Genomic DNA, 21,807 nt, shown 5'->3' on the forward strand with positions numbered 1-21,807 from the left:
AATCATATGATTATGTTATCATTTTTGTCGATATTTAAAGTTTGAATCTAATAAAATTTGTGATCTTAACCTTCTTTAGACAATTGACGAACTTACGGTGTTGCTGTGAAGTTATGCATTAAAATGTATTTGTTTGAATCCAAATAATTAACTGCTCCAACTTCAACTGGATTGGAAACAAGTCAACCGTTCAAAATTGTCATCAACATTTCTCCGTTTTCCTTTTTTTTGGTTTCTTTTGATTCTTTCATTCTCTTTTCTCTCTTTCTCTAGGTAAGACAACAGGTCAACGTTGACTTTAACGTTAACAACAAACCGTTATCCCTCAGCGGTTCCAACAGATCAGTTTAAATTGTTATCATTTCCTCTGCAATATTTATGCCTTACCCAACTCACCGGATGTCTATATTATTATCTAAAGGTTTTACCTCTACGAGGAAAAAATATATTTTTTGATTGTTTCTGGTGTTTTAAGTGTGTTGTGGTCTCACAATTAGTCCGATGATTTTCCTCTCACTTGAATAGCTGGCTTCACAACAATTTGGCTACTCATTCTAGTGAGTATCTTTCTATGGTGACTTTATCTGCTTGCTTTTAAAAGCTTTAGATTAAGTTTTCTTTAGGTGATTGAAAGTTAAGTCTGGCTATCAACTGACTAATTGAGATTGGTCATCGGAAGAGGAAAAAAATCTGCTCAAAAGTTTGAATTTTTATCTAAAATACGCCTTTTCTCGTTTCGGATCCAAATCTTTAAATTCCTTGGACTCAGATACCTTATGATTCAGCTTGGTTAAACTGAGCTTGTTTGGAACAAGTTGTTTCTCTTTTTTGCTTCACATTTGACTTGTGTTGTCAATTGCAATCACTTTTAATCATCAATCTATTGGTATCACTCTACACTTTTTTTATCAATTATTTACTCCCTTGATCAACTGTTTACCATCTACAATGGATACTCCAAATTGGTTAAGAAACAATTCTAATATGATGTGACCAACGAGGATTACCCCTTTACTGTTATTGTTATTTTGGTTTTTTTTTCCTTTTTTATCAATCTGTTTGTCAATTTTTTTGATCTACCATTGTTTAACATATCTTCCTCTTCCATAAACCAACACTGAACTGGTGTAAACATCAAACAACCATCATTTAGTTCTTCTATTTTTTTGTGATTTTATAAGTTTGTCTTCAATATGGCCTGCAGAATAAGGTTGGTATTTGTCATTGATTCAAATTTTTGTTACCCAATTTAAAGAATATGACAATTAATTGACCTTAATGTATTTTTTTTCCTTTCTCTCCTTTTGTCTTTCACTCTTTCCTCCTATCTTTCCCTTTATTTTGCTCTAAAATCAACCAAACCTGTAACCAAACCAAAGGAGTTCGCCAAATCATGTTTTCGATGTCTTCATGGAAATCAGCAGGCCTGCCAATAGTCCAGATAGCAAACCGTATATACTTCAACAATATCCACATAATTTTAAAGATGAAGAGATTACCAAATCAGTGCCTCAATTCTGCTACCCTTGTAGAATAGAATCTCCAAATGTTCTACATTTTTCCTTTGTATTAACCTCAATTGATAGTAAATGGAGTTTCGGTTTCATACGACATCCACCACAACCGGGCGATACTTGTCTGGTTTTACTCTCCTCGTTACCTTGGCATGACACATTTTATAAATTACTTAATTATATTGCCTCACTGATTGCTAAAGACGATGTAAGTCATTCATATTGAAACAATTGTGAACAATCAAAAAATTTCAGCCAACGCCATTTTAATCCATATTTTATTTCCAGACGGCTCACCTGAATCGTTTCTTGGAAGCTCTCTATCTAACTCCAGTTCCTCAACCAGGATTGTTTCTTCAAGTTATCTACGCTGTCAACAATAGAGAACACGATTTCACTGTCCAGTGTCCTGATCACCACAAAATCCCTAGCATTCCAGAAGATGTAAGATTATCTTAAACATGTGTAGACATATTCTCTTGGCCATTTATAATTCTAAACATATTGATTTCTGTTTTTCTCCCTTTTTTCTACTCCAGAGGAATTTATCTGAATATTTCAACGCTGTTGATAGTAACAACATGATTACCATATTTGCCAGTATGTTGAACGAAAGAAGGATTATAATCACCTCCAAAAAATTAAGTCGTTTATCTGCATGTGTACAAGCTGCCAATTCGTTAATCTATCCGATGTATTGGCAACATATATTTATTCCTGTGCTTCCATCTCATTTACTGGATTATCTCAGTGCACCAATGCCATTTTTAATCGGTGTACCATCATCAATTTTAGCTGTAATTGATTTATTTAATCAATTTAATCCCTATAAATACACACACACACACACAGAGCAGCTGTAAAGTAATTTGTTGAGTCAATTTTAATTTCTCATTTTGTATGAAAAAATCGTAATTTTCATATTTTAATGTATTCTCTAATTGCCTCAACAATCGACTTGTGTGTTAATATCTATTTTGCTATTCTAATATACGTTTCTGTCTTTGTCTTTTTTAGACTACTAAACACTCGGAATTTGGTGAGACTGTCATCCTTGATGCGGATGAGAACAAGATTACCACCCCTTTTGATGATGTCGGCATGTTACCCAATGAAATAGTAAGTTATCTTTTTATTGATAACAGAACCAGAATGCAGAATCATCAACAATCAATTTACAGTATCTCAATGTGAAACACGATAAACTTGAAAAGAGTTTTGGGAAAGACTATAAAGGAGTTGATTGAAAACAAATAAAGACTGATGAAAAAAAAGATACGAAGGAGTTTACAGGTTATCAAAATGCAAAAAAAAAACGTACAACTTTACTCATTCAAAAGTAAATTCAATTGACCAAGCATGGAAATGACCAAGTTTCCATATTAAAGAAAGTTCTCCTTAACTCAATTCTAATAAGAGAGTTTATTGAAAAATTTTCTCTTCTAAATTGGAGCGAAAATTTTCTTTCCATCAGCTTTATTTACCTTTCATTACCATCATCTTTACTCCTGCTCATCATCATCATTACAGAAACCACCTTTGCAACAAGTTTGCGTGATTGTTTTCAGTTGGTTCTCAAAAAAAAACATATCTGTAACAAATTTATTAACATGGTTGAAGTGGGTGATCAACACAAGATAGGGTGAATGATTCCATCTTAAATGCCTGTCATCAAGATTCATGAATTGATCTTTCAAAACATATAAATATAATTACCATTTCAGGAACCGGAAAGTAACTTGCGAGGGCGTTAAGTGTCTAACAATTGCATCCACTTGTGGATCCACTTAAATTACAACCCATTAGCAACTGTCGATTTCAAATATTCAACTCACTTCGACTACCTTTAAGATATCACCAAACACAATTGTAGTCCAAAATTAATCTCATAAAACTTGAATTCTTCGCAGCTTCCATTCATGATCTAAAATCTTGTAAAATAGCAATTGTTGCATGATAATACCTGAAGCATATCTCATTTAGTGTTCATCTTTTCCTATCACCTTTGTCATCATCGGGAAGAAACTTAAAAATGCAATCTTTACATTTCAATTGCCTTTATTGAAATGAAGTAAACTCTGGCCATTCGTTCATTTCTGGGCCACTATTTTACCTGGAACATCAGTCATGGATAAGTTGATTATTTTTGTCAACTTTTCTTGTTTTCCTTTTTTTTATCGTAGTTCATTGTCTCAATTTGTAGTCAACTTTTCCTCTTCATCCTTAATGATATTTTAAGGAATATTGTGAATCAGCAAATAGCATTAACCTTTTCATCCCATTGTTTCACAGTTTCAAGTTTCCTCTTTCTTGCCTTACTTTAATTTTCTGTGTGTTCAAATTCCTGATAATTATTTTCAGCCTTTTCTTCTTCCCTCGTCATCCTTTCATTTCCGCTTATAGCCTTCATTTGTTGATTGTCATTACAACCGATGTCCATAAGATGTTTTTGTATTACCTTTTTTCCTATTCTTGTTCAACCTTCTTTTTACCTTGCATTGTCAATTTCCGGACAACTTTAGATTGTCAATATAATTATTTTAATAATAGTATTGATAATAATCTATTTACCAAAGTTGTACAACTTTTTGTTTTTGCAAACATTTTTTTTACACAGAACAGTTCAATTGTCTATTATATTCTCAACCTTGATAGTTTCTTTGTCTCTTCTCTCTTCATGGCAAACATATTCTTCTATTATCTAATTCATCTCCAGAATCTCATGAATTTTATAACTTTCATTTTTATACTTTAATTTACCTGAAAATTTTAATTTCACGCTTAAACAGTTGAATGAAAATTCTTGATTTCTTCCATTGCTTAACTTTGCTGTTAACGACAAGATAGTTTCTGGTTCATTCAGTCCATTTAAAGCTCTCATTATCCACAGACTCAGTTGAAGTAAATGTACTTGACAATTATTTGCTAATTTATCTACCGATATACTTGACAATCAGAATCATCTGTTGATCTAACAACATTTTCAAGCATCTTCCGATCAAACTTTGTTTATAAATTCATTACCAAGCAGTTTCAATGTAAGGACAATTAGCTGAACAAATAGGAAGTACTTGAACATTATATTAAGTCGAGAATCGCTGTCTACCGTTCATTGAGCTATTTATTTCAAGAAAAGTTTAATTCCTTGCTTAAATGTATTCAATTTTTTGCTCTTTCAACTTTAACTTTCATCGACTTGACCTCACTCTTTCCTTACTTTGAATTTGAAAATTGATAGATTATTCAGTAATCAATTTGTAAGATTTTCATTTTTTAATTATACTTAATCATTTCTTTTCAATTTTCTTATTAGCTTCAAGTTTGCGTTTCTTGAATTGCCTTTCAAAAATCTCTAAAATCAAGTACAATATAATTATTATGGCAAATTATTAAACCAATTCAATGAATGTTAATTACAATTTCAGCTGAACTGTTCTAACATGATTAACTCTCCAACATGTAAATCATAACATAATATTGATGCCTCTAGTGGCAACATTACTTCAATAATCAGCAAGTCAGGAAGTGTAAACATATCATTTTGTTGAACTTATTTGATGCTGCTTTTTTCAAGTGAATGATCCGTTTGTGAAAATAAAGAAGGAAGATAAATAATGATGATGATGATGAAGATAAAGAGTTGCACTGAATATATTCTCTATCAAAACCAGTCCATAAAAGATCTGTAAGTCAAGGTTATCATATTTTTTCCTAGTTTCTTGTAAACACTTTATTTACCTTCATTCAACTCCATTTTTATTATCAATTTGAACTTTATTTCATGGTTTATCCATTGAAAATCATGATTTCTTTCTATATAATCTTTGATAGAGATAAGCATCACGTTCAGCCCTTTCAAGATCTTTTGCATTATCTTTTATTTTTTCAACTTTATGCCATTTTTGCCAACAATTGATTGATTGCTTTGATTTTTATTGCCATTCAATGATGATAATGGTAAAATAAAATCAGACAAAAACCTTGCAACCCTTCGTTTCTCAATTGATTATTGTTGTATACTAAATGCATATTTTTTGTCTTTCATTTTAAGGTTTCATTTTTAAAGAAGAGTATGAAGAACAATGGAGCTCTTATTGGTGATGGAGTCGCTCGAACCTTTCTTAAAGCTTTGGTTATGTTGATTGGTGGTTATCAGAATGCCCTGAGATTCCCGAGTGGCTCAAAGATAACCTTCGACAAAGAAGCATTTATCAAAACTCGCCCTGACCACATGCAACCTTTCCTTCAGAAAATGTTGCACCTTCAAATATTCCACCAATTTATTGAAGATCGTATCCGAATGTTAACTAATGCTGAAAGTATTTCCGATGAATTTGAATTTGAGGTGAACATGTATGAAGAGGATCAAAGTTCTCACCGTTTTCGAGCTCAGTACAAAGAATGGTTAGGCCAAATGAAGAAGGAAGGTGGTGCGCTTTTAAAGTCTGTCAACCCGGCTGTTAAAAGTGCTTATAAGCAAGTTAAAAAGGGAGGAAAACAAGTCAAAGATCGAGGCAAAAAAGCGTATAATGGTTTAAGATTAAAATTACAAGATATTCAAAAACCTGAATCAGGTTTACCCAGATCGGCTCCATCAACTCCACGAGAATCTCCTACATCATCAGCGTATTATGGGCTTGAAGAATCTTCCAATGGCCCTGTAAGGAAAAGTGCTAGCGGTTTAATTCTTGGAAAATCTGACCGAAATCAAATGTTATCGGTACTTATTACGTTCCTCAATTTGTATTATTTCACTTCCTTTTTCGATTATATTTTAACTTTCTATTTTTATTATTGTTTACAGACTTCATCCGTATCTGATTTCACTTCAAGGAAAAACATGTTTGGAGAAAATAATTCACGCCGAGATCCATTCTTTAAAGATAATGCTTCGGAACAAGCTCCTGAAGCTTCGTCGGAGGACTCTGAAATTGATTCAGTTGAAGAGGATAGGTTATCTGGAATTGAGGGTCTCACTTATAAACCAATCAATATTGACTTGATGGGAGAATTGCAAGAAGTAATTAAAGGTTTCGGCTTAAAAGGTCGTCTTCAAGATTCAGGATCTTTAACAACCAATAGTGATAAGAGTTTCAATTGGTCTGGCTCGCAATCACAGCAACAACCAGAGCAAAATTCAGTTTGTTCATCAAACTCGCAATCTCGACGTTCAAGTTACAATTTACCTTTACCTCCATCAAAATCTTGTAATTCTCGGAAATCATCAGACACGCCTGTTGAGACCAAAGAAAACCTTTTAATAACTCTTGACTCATCACCGGAAGATTTAGAATCAATGTTTGACCCACTCTCACAAAAACAACAATCCTATTTGTACTCTAATCAACCGAAAAAAGGACCACAACAACGAAATGAGACTCAAAAGCTGTTTCAAAATTCAGAAAACTCTATTCTATTCGATTCCAATTTACCCAACCAACCAATATCAACTCAAAGTGATCTTAATTTATTGAACCAAACCACAACAATCAATACAAATCAGCGTCCTCAATTACCACCGAAACCTCCAGCTCAAAGTTATTTATACAGATTACCCTCAACAATTCGTTATAATCAATTACCTCAGCCTTCATCTCATCTTTTCTCTTCATCATCCAATTCTTCCTCGTCAACATCTTCGCCTTATTCTCATTCCTCTTCGTCTTCTTCATCATCTACTATTAATCCATCAAACTCCATGATATCAAGTGATCCCAGAGCCTCAATTTATCCAATCAGGCCTGCGTCAACCAATTTAGGAAACCACTCATTCCTTCACAGTAACTCTAATCACAATGGTGCCTTAAAGCCTCGTTCAAACGCATACACAAATCCGATCTGCAATATATCCAATACAACCTTGCATGGTGGACTTTCGACAAATCCATTCACAAACAATAATTCTGTTCAATTTACCTCTTGTGGTAAAAGCTCAACAGCAAACTCAATCATCCATCCTAATCTTGAGAGTATCGTTGCCACTGATCAGAATTCCTTCAACTCAAATTGGCAGAAATTTGATTGAAAATTGAAAAAACATTGAATTGTTTCAGAATCGTGGTAACTAAAAAGCTATTTAAAATAGCAAAAATATGTGCACATAAATACATATTAATTAGTTTAAGATATGTACATGTTGTGTGTATAGTTAGGCATTATTTACAAAAAAAATAGTTGAGTCCTAATTACTATTTTAGTAAATTACAAATCAATTCAATGAGTATAAAAAGAGATAAAATTAAAACAAATTGTTTGAAAAATCAATTTTTTCCTATCAAAATATGTTTAATCATATTTAGTTAGCAAAATGCAAAAGTAATTGTAAAGCAATAGATTTATTTTGGTCACCAAGATCCATTATCCATTATTTACATCATTCCCACACAGTCCATGATTAAGATGTCAACAACCATCAACTCGTCGTCCAAATTGAGATTTTAAATAAGAAACAAAATATCGCCAATTTAACCATTTTTTAACCATTAATGTGAATACTCTCACAATATAAGATCAATTGTGTTAACATAAAAACTGGTTAATCCTGAAACGAAACCAATGTTACCCTTTGTTATTAATAAATAACTAATGTAATAATAGCCATGTTTACATCTAAAGAAAATGTAATCAGAGAAAAATTAATATTAACAACAATTATTTACCAATAATTGTTGAACGTGTAATAAACACTAATTATTTACAAACTATTCATTAATGTTATTTTCATCTTTTTAGATTAACCTCCAAACTTATCAAACCAGGATGAAAGGATGATGAAGATACGGCAAAAAATACGAGGATAAAGATGATTAATCATGAAATTTATACAAAAGAGCAACAATTTTGAAAGAAAGTTAATGAAAAAATCAATGTTTATATTGGACCATTTAAGGATCTTGGAGAGCGTTAAAAAGTGATAATCAATCAATGGTTAAACGTTTATCCAATTGAACCTTACAGTCTTCTGGTGCAGCTTTGAGTTGTTTATTAATAGGCCATTACTTGAACAGTTTGCAGTCCTCAATCCCTCGATGTGTGTCAATACACTTTATGATTTAATCGCCATTTTCTCCTCCATTTTTACCATGTTTCACTTTTTCTGCTTTTCCACCTCAACATGTTTATATTATTAATGAGATAGGATAATCACTGTTATGTGTACTTTTCTTGTGTCGCTTTCTGCCATGCCCATGCCAATTCGTTATCATGATTCTTGATCATCATCATCATTCTAATCAACAGCAACATCATTACAATCATCTTTTTCCGTCAACGCAAAACATGATTCCCTTGGGCACCCATTTTTGTGAAATGTCAATGGATGATTAATTAGAAGCCAAAGACAAAACAATTTTTCCTCTCTTTTCTTCTTCTTCTTCTTCATCTTTCAAGTTATTATCCATCACTTGTAACACTTCATATTGAATGCTCTCTCACTCTATGACGTCCTCTCTCTTTATGGGTGCACCATTTTTAGCCTCGTCCTTTATCTTCATCATCCTCATCAATATCATCTTTAGAGCTTGTTTTTGAATTGTCTTCAATCCTCTTTGATCTTTCTCTTTCTCTCTCAGCCTTTTTTCACAGATATTACAACAAAAAAGTAAAGATAAAACACGAAAATGGTAACAAACATATTCTGTTGCCTTTCCAATGACAAAATGAAACGCGAAATGAGTGAGAAACGCAAAAAAAAGGTCTTAATTTTTTTGTCACTTTCTACTTTTGACAGAGTAAAGTGATAAACTGAAAAATAATCATCACAGAGTAAAACAAAGACAAGATGAACATACATGATTAACTCGTATCTACATCAACATCTCAACTTGGATAATTTTGTTGATCCCTAGACTTGACGAGAAAACGTCTAAATCCTTCATTTGTACCATTCAATTGTTTTACAAAATCAATTGATCAGCACTAAAGACGGTAAACTGGTCTAATCACTTGAGTTACCCGAACTATCTGATTATCTTAAAATACAAGCAATTAACTACACGATTCTTTAGTGATAAGTCGTTGATAAATACTAAACCATTACAAAGATATTCTGAGATCAATTAAATTCTTAAATTGGCAAACTTAATGACTTAATACTCATTTGAGTTCAACTATAGCGAGGAAACAAATGTTCAAACTTTATATTGATATTCTCCATTCTCTGGTTAGTATTTCCAAAGTTGAATCATTTTTTATTTTATTCAATTTCAAGTGTGATTTCTTGAATGATTGAACGATTACAGCGAAACATTGTCTGTCTAATTTTTCACTATTGTTTCAAAAATTGAGTTTAACAGAAGATTTTAATTTATAATTAAGATGGATTAGGTATTTGAGTTTAAGTTTTTGGAACAGTTGAGTTTGATGTTGAGCATGAAACTGATGATGTTGGGTAGGAAGAAGTTAAGTCAATGTAACATTACGAGTAACATTAGTTTGCCTTTCAAATGTTTCCTTCAGAAGATGACTCAAAGAACCACGCAATTCGTAATCACAATCAGATTGGCTTTTTCAAGCTTCACTTTTACGCCATTTGGCTCGAGCATTTTAAAACCAAATCTAGGAATGCAAGAAGAAAGAAGAAGAACGAAATTGAACTGAACTAAATTACATGATAAATGGATAAACAAAATGCAGGATAATTTCAGGTGAAAAGAAGAATGTTGTTTGGACTAAAAAATGTGAAAAGCCAAAGAAACATAGAAAACATAAGAAACGGTGAAATGGGTAAACAAGACACAATAGGATGAACAGGTAAGGCTAATAAAGCCATTTTTAAGTTGACAAACAGATTCATTAGGAAATTTTATTCGTAAAAGATGTTAAACTGTTCAAATCTTTTGTCATCCCTTTATCATCCTTTTCTCATCATTTTCATGTTCATTTTTTGTCTTTTGCTTGTCCTATTCAAATGTTTGCTTGACATTTCAATCTATTTTTAAAGAGTTAAGACGATGATGAGAGCAAAGACCCACAGAGTAAACTTGTAAATTGTGGAGACAAGGAAGACGAAGAAGAAGAAGAAGACTCCTAAAATGAAGATAAATTGAGGGTAAAAAGTAAAGGTTGGGAAGGTGCTGGTCAAGGCAAAGGGAATGGCGATCATGGTCATTATCTTCATCATCTATATCATACGAATGCGAATATGTTTTCTTGTCCATCCTGATCACCTTATTCATCGCTGTTTGGCCAACTCACAGGGTGCATTGTTGAATGTATTGTTAGAACAGAGAAAAGTAAATGACCGTGACTGGTATGTTCCTTTAGAGAGTGAAAAGAAACTGACCTCTGTCCTTGTACCGGAAAGGCTAGAAAAGGAGACAACTATTATTGAAGCATTTTTCCTCTCCATTGAATAGGACGATACCATGAAACAAATGTTGAAAACTATGATGAAGTGCTGAAATCTCTAATTTCATAATTATTCCAAATTTAACTTTCAACTGAAAAATCATTTTTATTTCCCTTCACTTTTACCAAAAAGGTAAAGTCTTTTAAAATTTTCAACAATCTTTCAAGAATACAAGTTTGCCCAAATTTAATCATTGGCATTGTCCAAATGTTTTGCTTCTAATTTTAAATTCAACCTGACCACTTCAACTAAGCTCTTGAAATGCTCACAGTTTAAGGTAAACAATAAATCTGTAAACCTTTTGACGGGTTAATCCGTTTGACAAGTTGGTTGACAGTAAATGTACCTTTCAAAGTTTGGTAAAAATATTAAAGGGCACAAAATGACAAAAACAAAATCCCAAAAACATTGTCAATCGAAAGGCGAAAACTAAAATTTTATTTTTTCGATTTTCTATCGAGTTACTATTAAACTAATCGGAAGTGCCTTTTACACTTGACTAGGAAAGTAATACATAATGTTGGACAACAAGGGAAATCCTCGGAAAGTCCGTTGATGAAGACGAAGTTAGAGTCACTAATCACTTCGGAAAGACCAACTTACCAATTAAGTGTCCAATCAAGAGACTTTTGACCATCTAACGGACATTTTCTTACAAGTCTTACATAAAGGGAAAATAATTCATCGAAAGGTTAAAGTCAGGTAAAGAGAGAAGAGATTGAGAAAAAATAATTACATTATTATTCAGTTTAAATTACAGTTAAACTCCCAATGCTCATCTTGTATCATTCCCTGTGCTGTTAACATTTATTATTGGCTATTCATAATCTTTGCGTGGGAATCGTTCAGGTTATCATAAATAGCGATGAACATAAAAGCTTTCAAAAATGCATTCAATCCGAATTAACCTTTTACCTTTACTTTTTTACTTTTGTAATAAATTAGTCAACTTTATATTCAAATGGAAACATTTTTCTTTTACCTTTTCAGTCAACTTGGCAAGAGTCAAAGTCACTCATTTGGATCACCTTTAACGTGAGTTCCGGTCAAAGGAAGATAAAATTATTATCTTCTTTCCTCTAAACAACATCAACACTGATTTGACCTCAGCTTTGGACCATTCTTTCAAGTCATTAAAACACATTTAAAATGAAACATAAAAAAAGACAAAACTCTTAAAATAGTCGAATCTTTTTCTGCTCTTGACTTTTGTAAATAAATGTTCAACCTCAAGTTGAATTTCCTTACAATTCTGATAGAGGAATCCAATTTCTGGTTGTGTTAAAATGCTAATACAAATACCTTAAGACGGTGATAAATTTTGAGGTAAAATCCTAAAAAATCGGAAACTTTTGCAGTTAGTTTAATAATTTGATTCCTTTCTTCAATCACAAATTAAGTTATCAACACATCAGCTATTGAAATCATCAAAAACACAATGTTTCAGAAGTGAATCGAGAATAACTTTCAAAAGGTCGAGGATCGACTCAATTTTTTCATTTAGTTTGCAATTTATTTTATTTTTTCATTCAAAGTATATCAATCTTTTTCCCTCGATTTTGTCTAACTGCGAACTGATTAAATCCACAGAATGGTGAATTTTTGCTTTCATACAACAATATTTTTCGTGAATTTTACTTCTCTTTTTGCTTGTCTGTTTGGTCTTTCTCGATGTTGAACACAAACCGATATCAATAGACTGGCTCGTTACTTAAGCAAATAATCATCCAAATACTCCATTCATGTACTTTCTCTCATCTTTCTCTCAAAACTTGATCATGGATAAACCTGAACAAATTCAGGCGAAAAATACCTTTAATCTGAAACCAAACCAATGAATTTAAGCCATCGATAAATTCAGTTCTTTGCCCTGAAGGCTTACCATTACAATTTGAATCCCTCTAAAATGGAAGCTGATTTTGTTTTACAAGCATTTTTGGTCACAAAATTTCTCGAGACTTAACTGAAAGACTTTGCAGCTTTCAATGAAAATGTCTTCTAATCCATAAAAGAAACAAAAGTGAAATATTTTCGTTATTGTTATTTTATTTATAATATTTATACTTTTTTAAATTTGTAATCTGTTTGTGCATTAGAAGAGGTGATTACAGAGGAAACAAGGTTTGAGGTGGGGTAAGGTGTTTGAACAACATTATGGTGAAATGGGATTGATGGTCATTCATGATGAGCTTTTGGAATAGCAAATTTAGACAAAAGGAAAACGAAACAAAGAATTGAATGTAAAGAGGAAAAGAGATGATAATGAATGTGATTAAAAGTGCCATTAATTGGAGGAGAAAAGATGAAAAATGATATTCCAATGAGTTGATGGTTTCAAAATTGTCATCTCTCTCTTGATCACCAATAATTTGATCGTCATTAAACAGTTTGACAGTAGTTTGATTGATTAGCAGAGTTGAAGTCTCTGTAAATTGAAATTACTTTTCAATGTTATTACAAAATATGTTTCAGTTTGCACACAGTTGAAGGTAAACCAGTGAAAGGTGAGATGCCACTTTCCGATTGATAACCAGTAAAATATGCAATGACTTTGTCCAGCTTATGTTTAAATGTCATTTATTTATCAACTTGAGAATTGATGAGGAACGAAATTGATTGATTTCGATCTGTTTTTTTCTTTCATCTGTTTATCTACCTTTACATGTTAACATGTTGCGAGTGTTTACATTTACCTTTAACCTGATTCATGGCGCATCTTTAATTATTCCTCTTTTGATTGATAAAAACAACAACAAAAGACTCATCGTTATTTGTTTTCATGGATATTCAATTCATCAACATCTTCATCATTATCAATGGTTCAATCCATCAACAAAATGGTTGTTCAATGTTTCAACTTTGGACTAACCCTGAAAAAAGTTTGTAGACAACTTGAAAGCCCAGCCTTGAATTTTGCTTGAAATGTGGTCAAAAGTGTCCTTTTATTCCTAGTAACTTATTTGAAAATTAATTAGACCGAAAGATGGATGATAAACACGATGATCATGAGGAGAAGAATGATGATTCTGTTGAAATGAGTGGAGGCGAAAAAGTTACAACTTGAAATTTAAATAGAATGAAATTTGTTAATAAAAAGTTGATTTTTGAGTTAACTGTCAATAGAGAGGTTGAAATGAGGTGGAATGAGGAAGGAGTGTTTCTTCAAACGGTGAATACATTGAGGAACCCTCCGGGTGACGATGAAGATGGATTGAATGATGATCAATGGGTAAGGATAAGGGTGTATGTAGGGCTGAATGGTGTGAAGTGGTTGGATGAAGAGCGAGTCCTGATGAGGTTAACAGTGAGGGTGGTTGGTGAGGTGTTACAACTCCAGTTAAATGTGATTCTATTGGAATTGAAAGTGGAGACTGAGATGGTCCAAGTGAATGTTGTTGAACATGTTGATGGTGGGAAATTGATGGGGATGAACATGAAGATACTGAGGTTGGTCCAACTCCTGTTGGTGGTAATGATAAACCTAATGGTTCTGAAGAGGATGATGATGACTGTTGTTGTTGTTGTTGCTGTTGTTGTAATGATTGATTTGGACTCTCTGGAGTTGGACTGGGACCAGTTAAGGGTGGAAATTGATCTAATGAAGAACCATTTGAATTGGTCAACAGTAACGATGATGGTTCGTGTATCGTTAAACCTGATGATGGACTTGGCGTTGAAAAGGGCCGTGAATGACTACTGCCACCTGGACTGCCGATGCCTGTTGATGGACTGGCTGGAGCAATAGAAGAGGTTAAACCGTTCAATGAGTTCAACTGGGATTGACTTTGCTGGCTATTTGTATCACAACCAGTTCCAAGGGTTGAACAGTTTGATGTGTTTCCCTTGGATTGCTTTGAGTTGCCCGATGTTGATGAACAATCGCCGTGTTTAGGGTTATTTTTACGCCATTTAGCACGAGCATTTTGAAACCAAACCTTGATAAGAGGAGAAACAAAATTAAATTACTAAAAAAACTAGTAAATTGAGTCGAGTTGACTTTTCATGAAATTGATTTACTTTTGACAATAAAGTTGAAAAGGTTTTTACACTTGAAAGGTAACTTTAGCTATTGTAACTAGTGTTGCTCATGTCATTCAAATAACAACTCTTGAGTATTGATAGAAGATTAAAGTGCACTTCAACTTTGACCTTTGAAAGTTTGAGTAACCTGAAGATAGGGAACCTCTTTTATATCAATCATGGTTCATCTATAGAGCTATCAAGTTACTTGAGTAAAAATTTTAAATCATTTAATCATAAAAATTAATCAACTCCATCAAATCAACTAAGACGACATTTTTTCATTTCAACATTTTTTCCATCAATTAATTTCCAAGATTTACTGAATCGACAAAAGCCAATAAAGGCTAAAGACTTTTGTGGTTAACTAACAACAGTCAAAGGAAAGGCGAGTTGGAGTCAAAAGCTAAACCCAAGAGAGTTGCCCTTGTAGGACAAAAAAAGTCAATAACGTGGCCTCTTTGGATTTCCCTTCAATTCATTTTCTCATTGATTTCATTGAGTTAACAATCAACTTAAGTGATGCTATTAAGGGTCAGAACTTCGGGTGAATTTTATGATCAGAAGTTATTGAAGTTGTTCAAGGATTGAAATTCGATTTTATGATCTTATCTCTATATTGGTCTATTAATGAATTACATTCAAAGTTATTCCATTTTTTCGATGTTTTGTTGTTTCTGTTTTGACATCAATCAGTCAATGTATCAAGTGTCTCGATGCAAGTCATTAAATTGTTACCTTTCAACACACAACACACATTATGTATTCATTAATATTTAGAAAAAGAAGAAAAAAACAAAACAGAATTCATTGTAACAGACAAAGATAGCTTATCTGAATATCCAGTGAAATATAAACATGATGACAAGTGAAAGACAGGGAAAAAAATGAAACAGTAAGTATTGTATTTCATGACCTGGATTGCAAATTCTGATGACATCTTCTTCATCTATTTTTCATCAGTTTGACAGGAGCAAAAAAATCTTTACCAAATCAACGTAAAAAAAGCGAAGCAAAAAAAAATACTTTTCTGGTTTACCTGATAATAAAACTTTCTAACTTTTCAGCTTTTTTCTTCTTCTTTTAAAAAATTATCAAAATGATGATGAAGATAATGATGAAAATACTGATGAAAAGACTGATGAAAATGATGATGAGAAGGAAAATATTGAGAAAAAAATTCTTCCTTAACTGATGAAGGTTTCAAGTTGCTTTACCATTTTTGCCGCCTTCCATCCAAAACTAAGGTAACTTGATTCAGTAAGTGTGCTGAATCTCATTTAATCACAACAACGATCATGAAAAAATGATGAAAACTCATCGTCTGTTCTAATCTACTTCTCTTCTTACCTTTGGAAGCATCTTGCATAACAAGTGATTATCATCTTGATATTCAGTTGACACTCAAAGACTTAAAAACTCAACTCAAGATATTATCTGAGAAGCCAAAAAATGGCAAAAAGACAAAAATTTTCATCTCTTTTTGTCTTCTGTCAATTGAGCAGCAAAAAATGAATAATAAACCAACAACTGAAATTCATAAGTTTTTCACTTTTGCACACTCGGAATATCAACAAAAGTGCAAAACTCAAGATTGAATTGCATGAATTGAATAAAGAAACTTTTGCAAATCATTTTGTTTCCATGAACAAAGTTCAATTCGATGAGAAGATAATATTGTTGCTTCCAACAATATGAAGTTTGAAAAGAAGCAGCAAACCATATCAATTTGAGGTTTATTATCATGAAAAGTTGAATGGAAAATGAAAAGACAAAAAAAGTGAAACAATCAATAAACATGAAGAAAATGCGAAACAAGGTTTTTTTCAAGATTCACCTTTCGGGCAAATCATGAATCGAACAGAATCGTGAAATTAAATTGTTGAACATTTCAAGAAAAACCCATGATTCAACCTCTCGATCTATATATTTTTATCCCTAAGGTATCATCATCATCTTTCTAGGATTTAGAAAATCTTCTTTTTCTTTTTCTTTTTCTTCTTCCTGTCAAATGTGAATAAGTTACTGAAATTATCTTGAAAACTTCTGGTTTATCCAAATATTCATCATCAACATTTCTTCCTTTTCTTGTGTTTCCAAAAGATATCAGCATTTCGAGAGATTCCAGTTTCTATGAAAAAGGAAATTTTTAAGGTTTGTTTTTTGGAAGCTTTTCAACGATCCTTCAAACAAGAAGATGAGAAAGAAGAAAACGCTGATGATGAGGACAAAGATGAAGATAAAGACGAGAAGAAGAAGAAGTTTGAATAATGAAAAAGATGACGTTATCTCCACTCCTATAGTTAATGTTGATAACCTTTAACTGTTTCACATTTAAACTTGAAAACTCGTTGTTATCCGAAAGGAAAACTTGCCAATCAAAAAAATTGAGGTTTACATTATGATAGCACTTTCGTCTTGTTAGTGCAACATATTATGAGTTGTTGAGGAGGAGGATAATGATGAAGGAAGAAGAGAAGAGAAGAGAAAATCGGAAACTTTTGTTTCTCCAGATTATCATGTTATATTTACATTGAGAAACAAAAAATGTAAATACAACTGAAATTGAGCTTTCATTATAATCAGATGATGGAAGCAGAAAATTTCACTTGTGACACTTGGATCAATTTTTTGTTTCTTTTTCTTCTTCCATACAAAATGTTTGCTTGTTTTTAGGATCATCATCATTCTCATCATAATCATCATAATCATCATGATAGGGAGTGGAATGATTATTTATATATTTTTACATGATTGACAGTGGGTTGATATTGGGTTGAGCTTTTCTTTACACAACTTTTCAGTTTTGTTTATTTTCGTTCATTACTACTTAAGATGAGTGAAGCCAAAGAGAAATGTTGTTTAATCAAATTATACTGATGAGCAGGGAAGATGGAGAGAAAAGAACAAGAAAAAATTGATATTCTTATTATCATGGAATCTGAAGTGAGGAGTAAATTTTGCCGCTCAACACAGTGTTTATTGATACACAGGTTCTGGTAAATATGCTTGTTACTCTAATGGCAATTTTCATCTGTAACTTTTCCACTTTGTCTAAACAGATAGCAACTTGAAATGCTGTCTCATTCATCATCATCAATACGCTTATACACACATATTTAAACCTACTGTTGACCATCATCTGGGACAGTGCATCTGATGGTGCCAGACTGTCGTTTGTTGACTTTACTTTTCCAGCTTTCTTCATCTTTTCTGTTTATCCTTTTTTTTCTCAAGAAAATACACATTTTCGCCAAACATTTTTGCTATTCAATCATTTTTTATTTTCATCATTTACTTCAGATATTTCATGTTCCCTTTCAGAATATAAATTTTCAAGATTTATTGACTTTTACTTAGCAAAGTTATATTAACTGAAAACAATTTTTTATCAACTTTAACAAAACACAGCAATCAATTACAAAATTGCCATAAATTTAGTTAACTCATAATTTGATGAATTTTCAAGCAACTTTGTCAAATCTCTTTTATTCATCATGGTTATAGGTTGATGAAATGAATTGGAATACGCATGGTTGAGTAAATCAGTTTACATGGAAAAAAATGTGAAAAAAGAAAAGGACAAAAAGAGGAAAATCAATGAATTGTGAAAAGTTGAGAGAAGCCCAACTTATCCAATGAAAATGTTGATTCAATTCTCAGTAGACTGAACTCATGTAATATAGAGAAACATTTCAACCTATAAATGTTCATGAATGAGATTCTACTGAAAGAGAAAGAACAATTTAGAGAATGAAAAAAGTTGAATATTAAGTCATTTAAATTGGAGAAGCATAAAGAATTGAGAAGAAAAATGAACTTGAATGTTGAATGAAAAATGAATCTAATTTAATGGAAAATCGAGATTTTCAACTTTTCCTTTCAAAGGTAATTTCAGATAATTTATCATCCAACTGTAAGTGCCAACGTTTTTATGGCAACATTGTTATTTTGATGTAATTAATGTTGGCTAAAAAATCTGTTAGAGTCTAGTTCTAGAGGTTGTTAAAGATCACGCAAACGGTTCGAGTTTAACGTTCAACTTTGACAAGGTTGACATTAGTTTCAACAAGTACGAAGGAAAAGGTCACAAGACATTTTGTGCCAGTAAAAACAAAATGTTTTCCTTCTCATCATTTTCCTCTCTTTCCCTTGCGAGTTTTGTCAATTGAAACAAGATGTCTATCCAGATGCTCAGCTCAATCGATGATGAGGACGAATATAAAAAGTTGTTAGTAATTAACCTGAGGCTATATTCTCAGGTCACCCGTTCAAAGGAAGACAAAAAAAAAAGAAGTGCAACTGAGAGTTACATTGCATTCACCTGCCAAGACGATTGAGGTGAGGAGGAGGAAGAGGATCAAAGGCAGGACAAATGTAATCATCTTTAATCAGTTTACTATCATTAATAACTGTAACTGTCCAAAAGTAACTTTTTGTTTCAATCATTTACTTTTCAAAGTGATTTCACTATTTTATCCGTTAAACTAAACACTGGACTGACACTTGGAATGAGCATTTGACCATTGAGTCTACTTTGTCAACTTTTCTGTTTAGCTTCAAAGTTGAAAGTCTTACCTGAAGGACCCTCTTGGAAAGGCCAGTTTTGGTGGACAATCCTTTCAAATCCTTGGCGTCCGGGTTTTGATTAACAGAGAAGTAAGACTTCATGGTCTTCAGTTGAGCGTGTTTAAACGATGTTCGGACTCTTTTGCTTTTGCTTTTACTATTGCCATTGTTGCTGCTGGATGAAGCAGGGGAAGCGGATGATAGTGATGATGGTTCTCGGTTATTGGATGATAAAGATGGTTCTCGTGTGTTTGATGGTAATGATGATGGTTCCCGGGTGTTGCATGATAAAGATGATTCTCGGTTGGATGATAAAGATGAGGTTGACTTTTTTACAAGACTACTGTAGTGATCGGAGCAGTAAATTTTACCGTCAATCAACACGTAATAATCATTTTTATGGAGTACAGAGAAACACTGTGAACAGGTGAAACAATCGAGGTGATAAAAATTTTGCGAATTGACCTTCATAACCAGTTGATTGGGTTTAATGATTTGACAGCATTTACTGCACGATCTAAATGAAACAAATAACCGATGGTAATCGTGCTTACAATAGGTTAATCCGTTTCGAACGAAACACCGCTTCTCAAGGTTACAACCACATTCAGCACAAGTTAAACACCATGAATGCCAATGTTTATCATCAAAGACCAGATAATATCGGTCCACAATGGTGTGTCCACAGCCGCCACAGTAAACGGCACTAGTTGAGGTTGAAGCCACAGTGGTTGATGATGATGATGAGGGTTGCTGTTGATCCAAACTTGATTCATTTTCACCGTATTCAAGATCAATTGATTGTTCCAATGATGCCTCACTTTTAGGTGAACCCTTCATGATTACTGACGACACATCACTAACAACAAACACTCACATTGTAGAGTGTCCATGTCGACTGGCGCAGTCTCGACTCCACCTAACAAGGCAGCAACAAAGGTGGGCTTGAGATGGGCAAGGAGGAGTTGCAAGGCAGAAAAAAAAAGGAAGATGAAAAGATGAAGAAAATTTGTTTTCTCTTCTTAAGTTTACTTTTCACTTGACTCAATGTTAAACTTGAATTTTCATCTTTTCTCATCATTTCATCTTTTTTCCATCTCTTCTTTATCTCCACTTTCACCCTTTCCAGATTCAAAACTGACGATGAAAATTGATAAACATTTTTCATGCTCAACTTGATTCAAATCTCAAGTTTCACTGACAATTGATCTGTAAACCCACAACATATTTACATGTGTACCACTTTATTAATAGCACTACTTGGAGGTAAAGGTTGCCCTTTGTTGATAAACAAATGTAAAGATCGCATTTGATCCTTGAACGTGTGCATATCCACTTACCCTTAATCTCATGAGTATTAAGACAAAAGCAGGTTCATTCCCTGATCATGTTGATTGAAAAGAGCATCTCTCAAGTGAAAAACAATTGACAAGGGAAAAGACGAAATTAGTTTGTTGACCGCAATGGTCAACCTTTGCCCAAATGAAAACAGAAACTTGGACCAAAATGAAAATGATGTTTGAAACAAAATATGAATGGTTCATGTTTTTTTCTTGATTCAGATGATCATTAGAATCATGTTATATGAGGAATGTGATGATGAGAAAGAGGCGTTCAATGGATGCTGGGAGGATGCCAAGATGATTCCTGGTTGGTTCCTGAGCAAAAGCAAAATATGGAGTGACATCATTTCCAATTTTTTGTTCATCTCTCTCTCACACACACACACTTCATCCTCTTCACTCTCATCTTCCCCCGCATCTATATTTCACGGATTATATCCTATGCAATGGTCTTGAAAAAAGCAGCAAACACAGCATCTCATATTCAGTATAATTGGCTTCATATTCCTCTTCATGTAAACCATTGTAATTTTCCTTCTGTCTCTTCATCTTCATCTTCATCTTTTTTTCTTCATCATTGCCATCTTTATCATCCTTTGGGTCTTTCACATCAAACCCTTGATTCTTTACCTTCAGTCCACCTTTACTCTTCTTTATACTCGTGCCTGTCCTCCTCCTACTTTCATCTCATATTACAAACCTTTTCATCTTCATAATCTTTTCTCATCCATTGATAACAACAATTGATTTTCATGTTCTGTTATCAATTCGCAAGGTTTAATTGTTTCACTGAAAGGGCACTTGAAGACATTTTTTGACGCAAATTAACTTTAAATTTAACTTTATTGAACCTTTATTTTGACAAAAAGTGCCCTTTGATTAAGCAAATCTAGCCAATTGAAGCATTAGTCTGTGTAATAAATAAGAGTTGAAAGTAAAGTAAAAAATGTTATTAAATGTAAAGTAAAAAATGTTAATATTTACGATCAGGAAAGATGAGACGAAAGGTGAA

The 21,807-nt window shown here is 32.8% G+C and overlaps 2 protein-coding genes across 2 annotated transcripts; one reads left to right on the top strand and one right to left on the bottom strand.

The window, feature by feature from the left end:
- Positions 1-28: 28 nt before the first annotated feature.
- On the top strand, positions 29-8,218 carry LOC107368352 (uncharacterized). The gene is made up of 7 exons (XM_015936164.3): positions 29-1,210; positions 1,380-1,722; positions 1,803-1,958; positions 2,054-2,311; positions 2,532-2,633; positions 5,566-6,234; positions 6,319-8,218. Exons 1-7 carry the CDS (start codon positions 1,194-1,196, stop codon positions 7,537-7,539), a joined length of 2,766 nt encoding a protein of 921 aa, XP_015791650.2. The 5' UTR covers positions 29-1,193; the 3' UTR covers positions 7,540-8,218.
- A 4,671-nt stretch (positions 8,219-12,889) lies between these two features.
- LOC107368422 (uncharacterized) lies at positions 12,890-20,341 on the bottom strand. The gene is made up of 2 exons (XM_015936241.3): positions 19,462-20,341; positions 12,890-14,798 (listed from the first exon to the last, which is right to left on the bottom strand). The coding sequence occupies exons 1-2, from the start codon at positions 20,290-20,292 to the stop codon at positions 13,980-13,982; spliced, it is 1,650 nt and encodes a 549-aa protein (XP_015791727.2). The 5' UTR covers positions 20,293-20,341; the 3' UTR covers positions 12,890-13,979.
- Positions 20,342-21,807: the final 1,466 nt, after the last annotated feature.

The sequence above is a fragment of the Tetranychus urticae genome, chromosome 1 (assembly GCF_039701765.1).
Source record: "Tetranychus urticae isolate SD_2017Ah chromosome 1, NJAU_TeUrti_SD_1.0, whole genome shotgun sequence".
Classification (NCBI taxonomy): domain Eukaryota; kingdom Metazoa; phylum Arthropoda; class Arachnida; order Trombidiformes; family Tetranychidae; genus Tetranychus; species Tetranychus urticae.

Excerpts from the sequence above, each read along its gene's own strand:
- LOC107368352 (XM_015936164.3), top strand. Across the intron at positions 1,723-1,802 it reads CACTGATTGCTAAAGACGAT|ACGGCTCACCTGAATCGTTT; the intron begins GTAAGTCATTCA and ends TTTTATTTCCAG. Across the intron at positions 2,634-5,565 it reads GCATGTTACCCAATGAAATA|GTTTCATTTTTAAAGAAGAG; the intron begins GTAAGTTATCTT and ends TTTCATTTTAAG.
- LOC107368422 (XM_015936241.3), bottom strand. The coding sequence starts at position 20,292 with ATGAAGGGTTCACCTAAAAGTGAGGCATCATTGGAACAATCAATTGAT. Across the intron at positions 14,799-19,461 it reads TTTCCAAGAGGGTCCTTCAG|GTTTGGTTTCAAAATGCTCG; the intron begins GTAAGACTTTCA and ends CCTCTTATCAAG.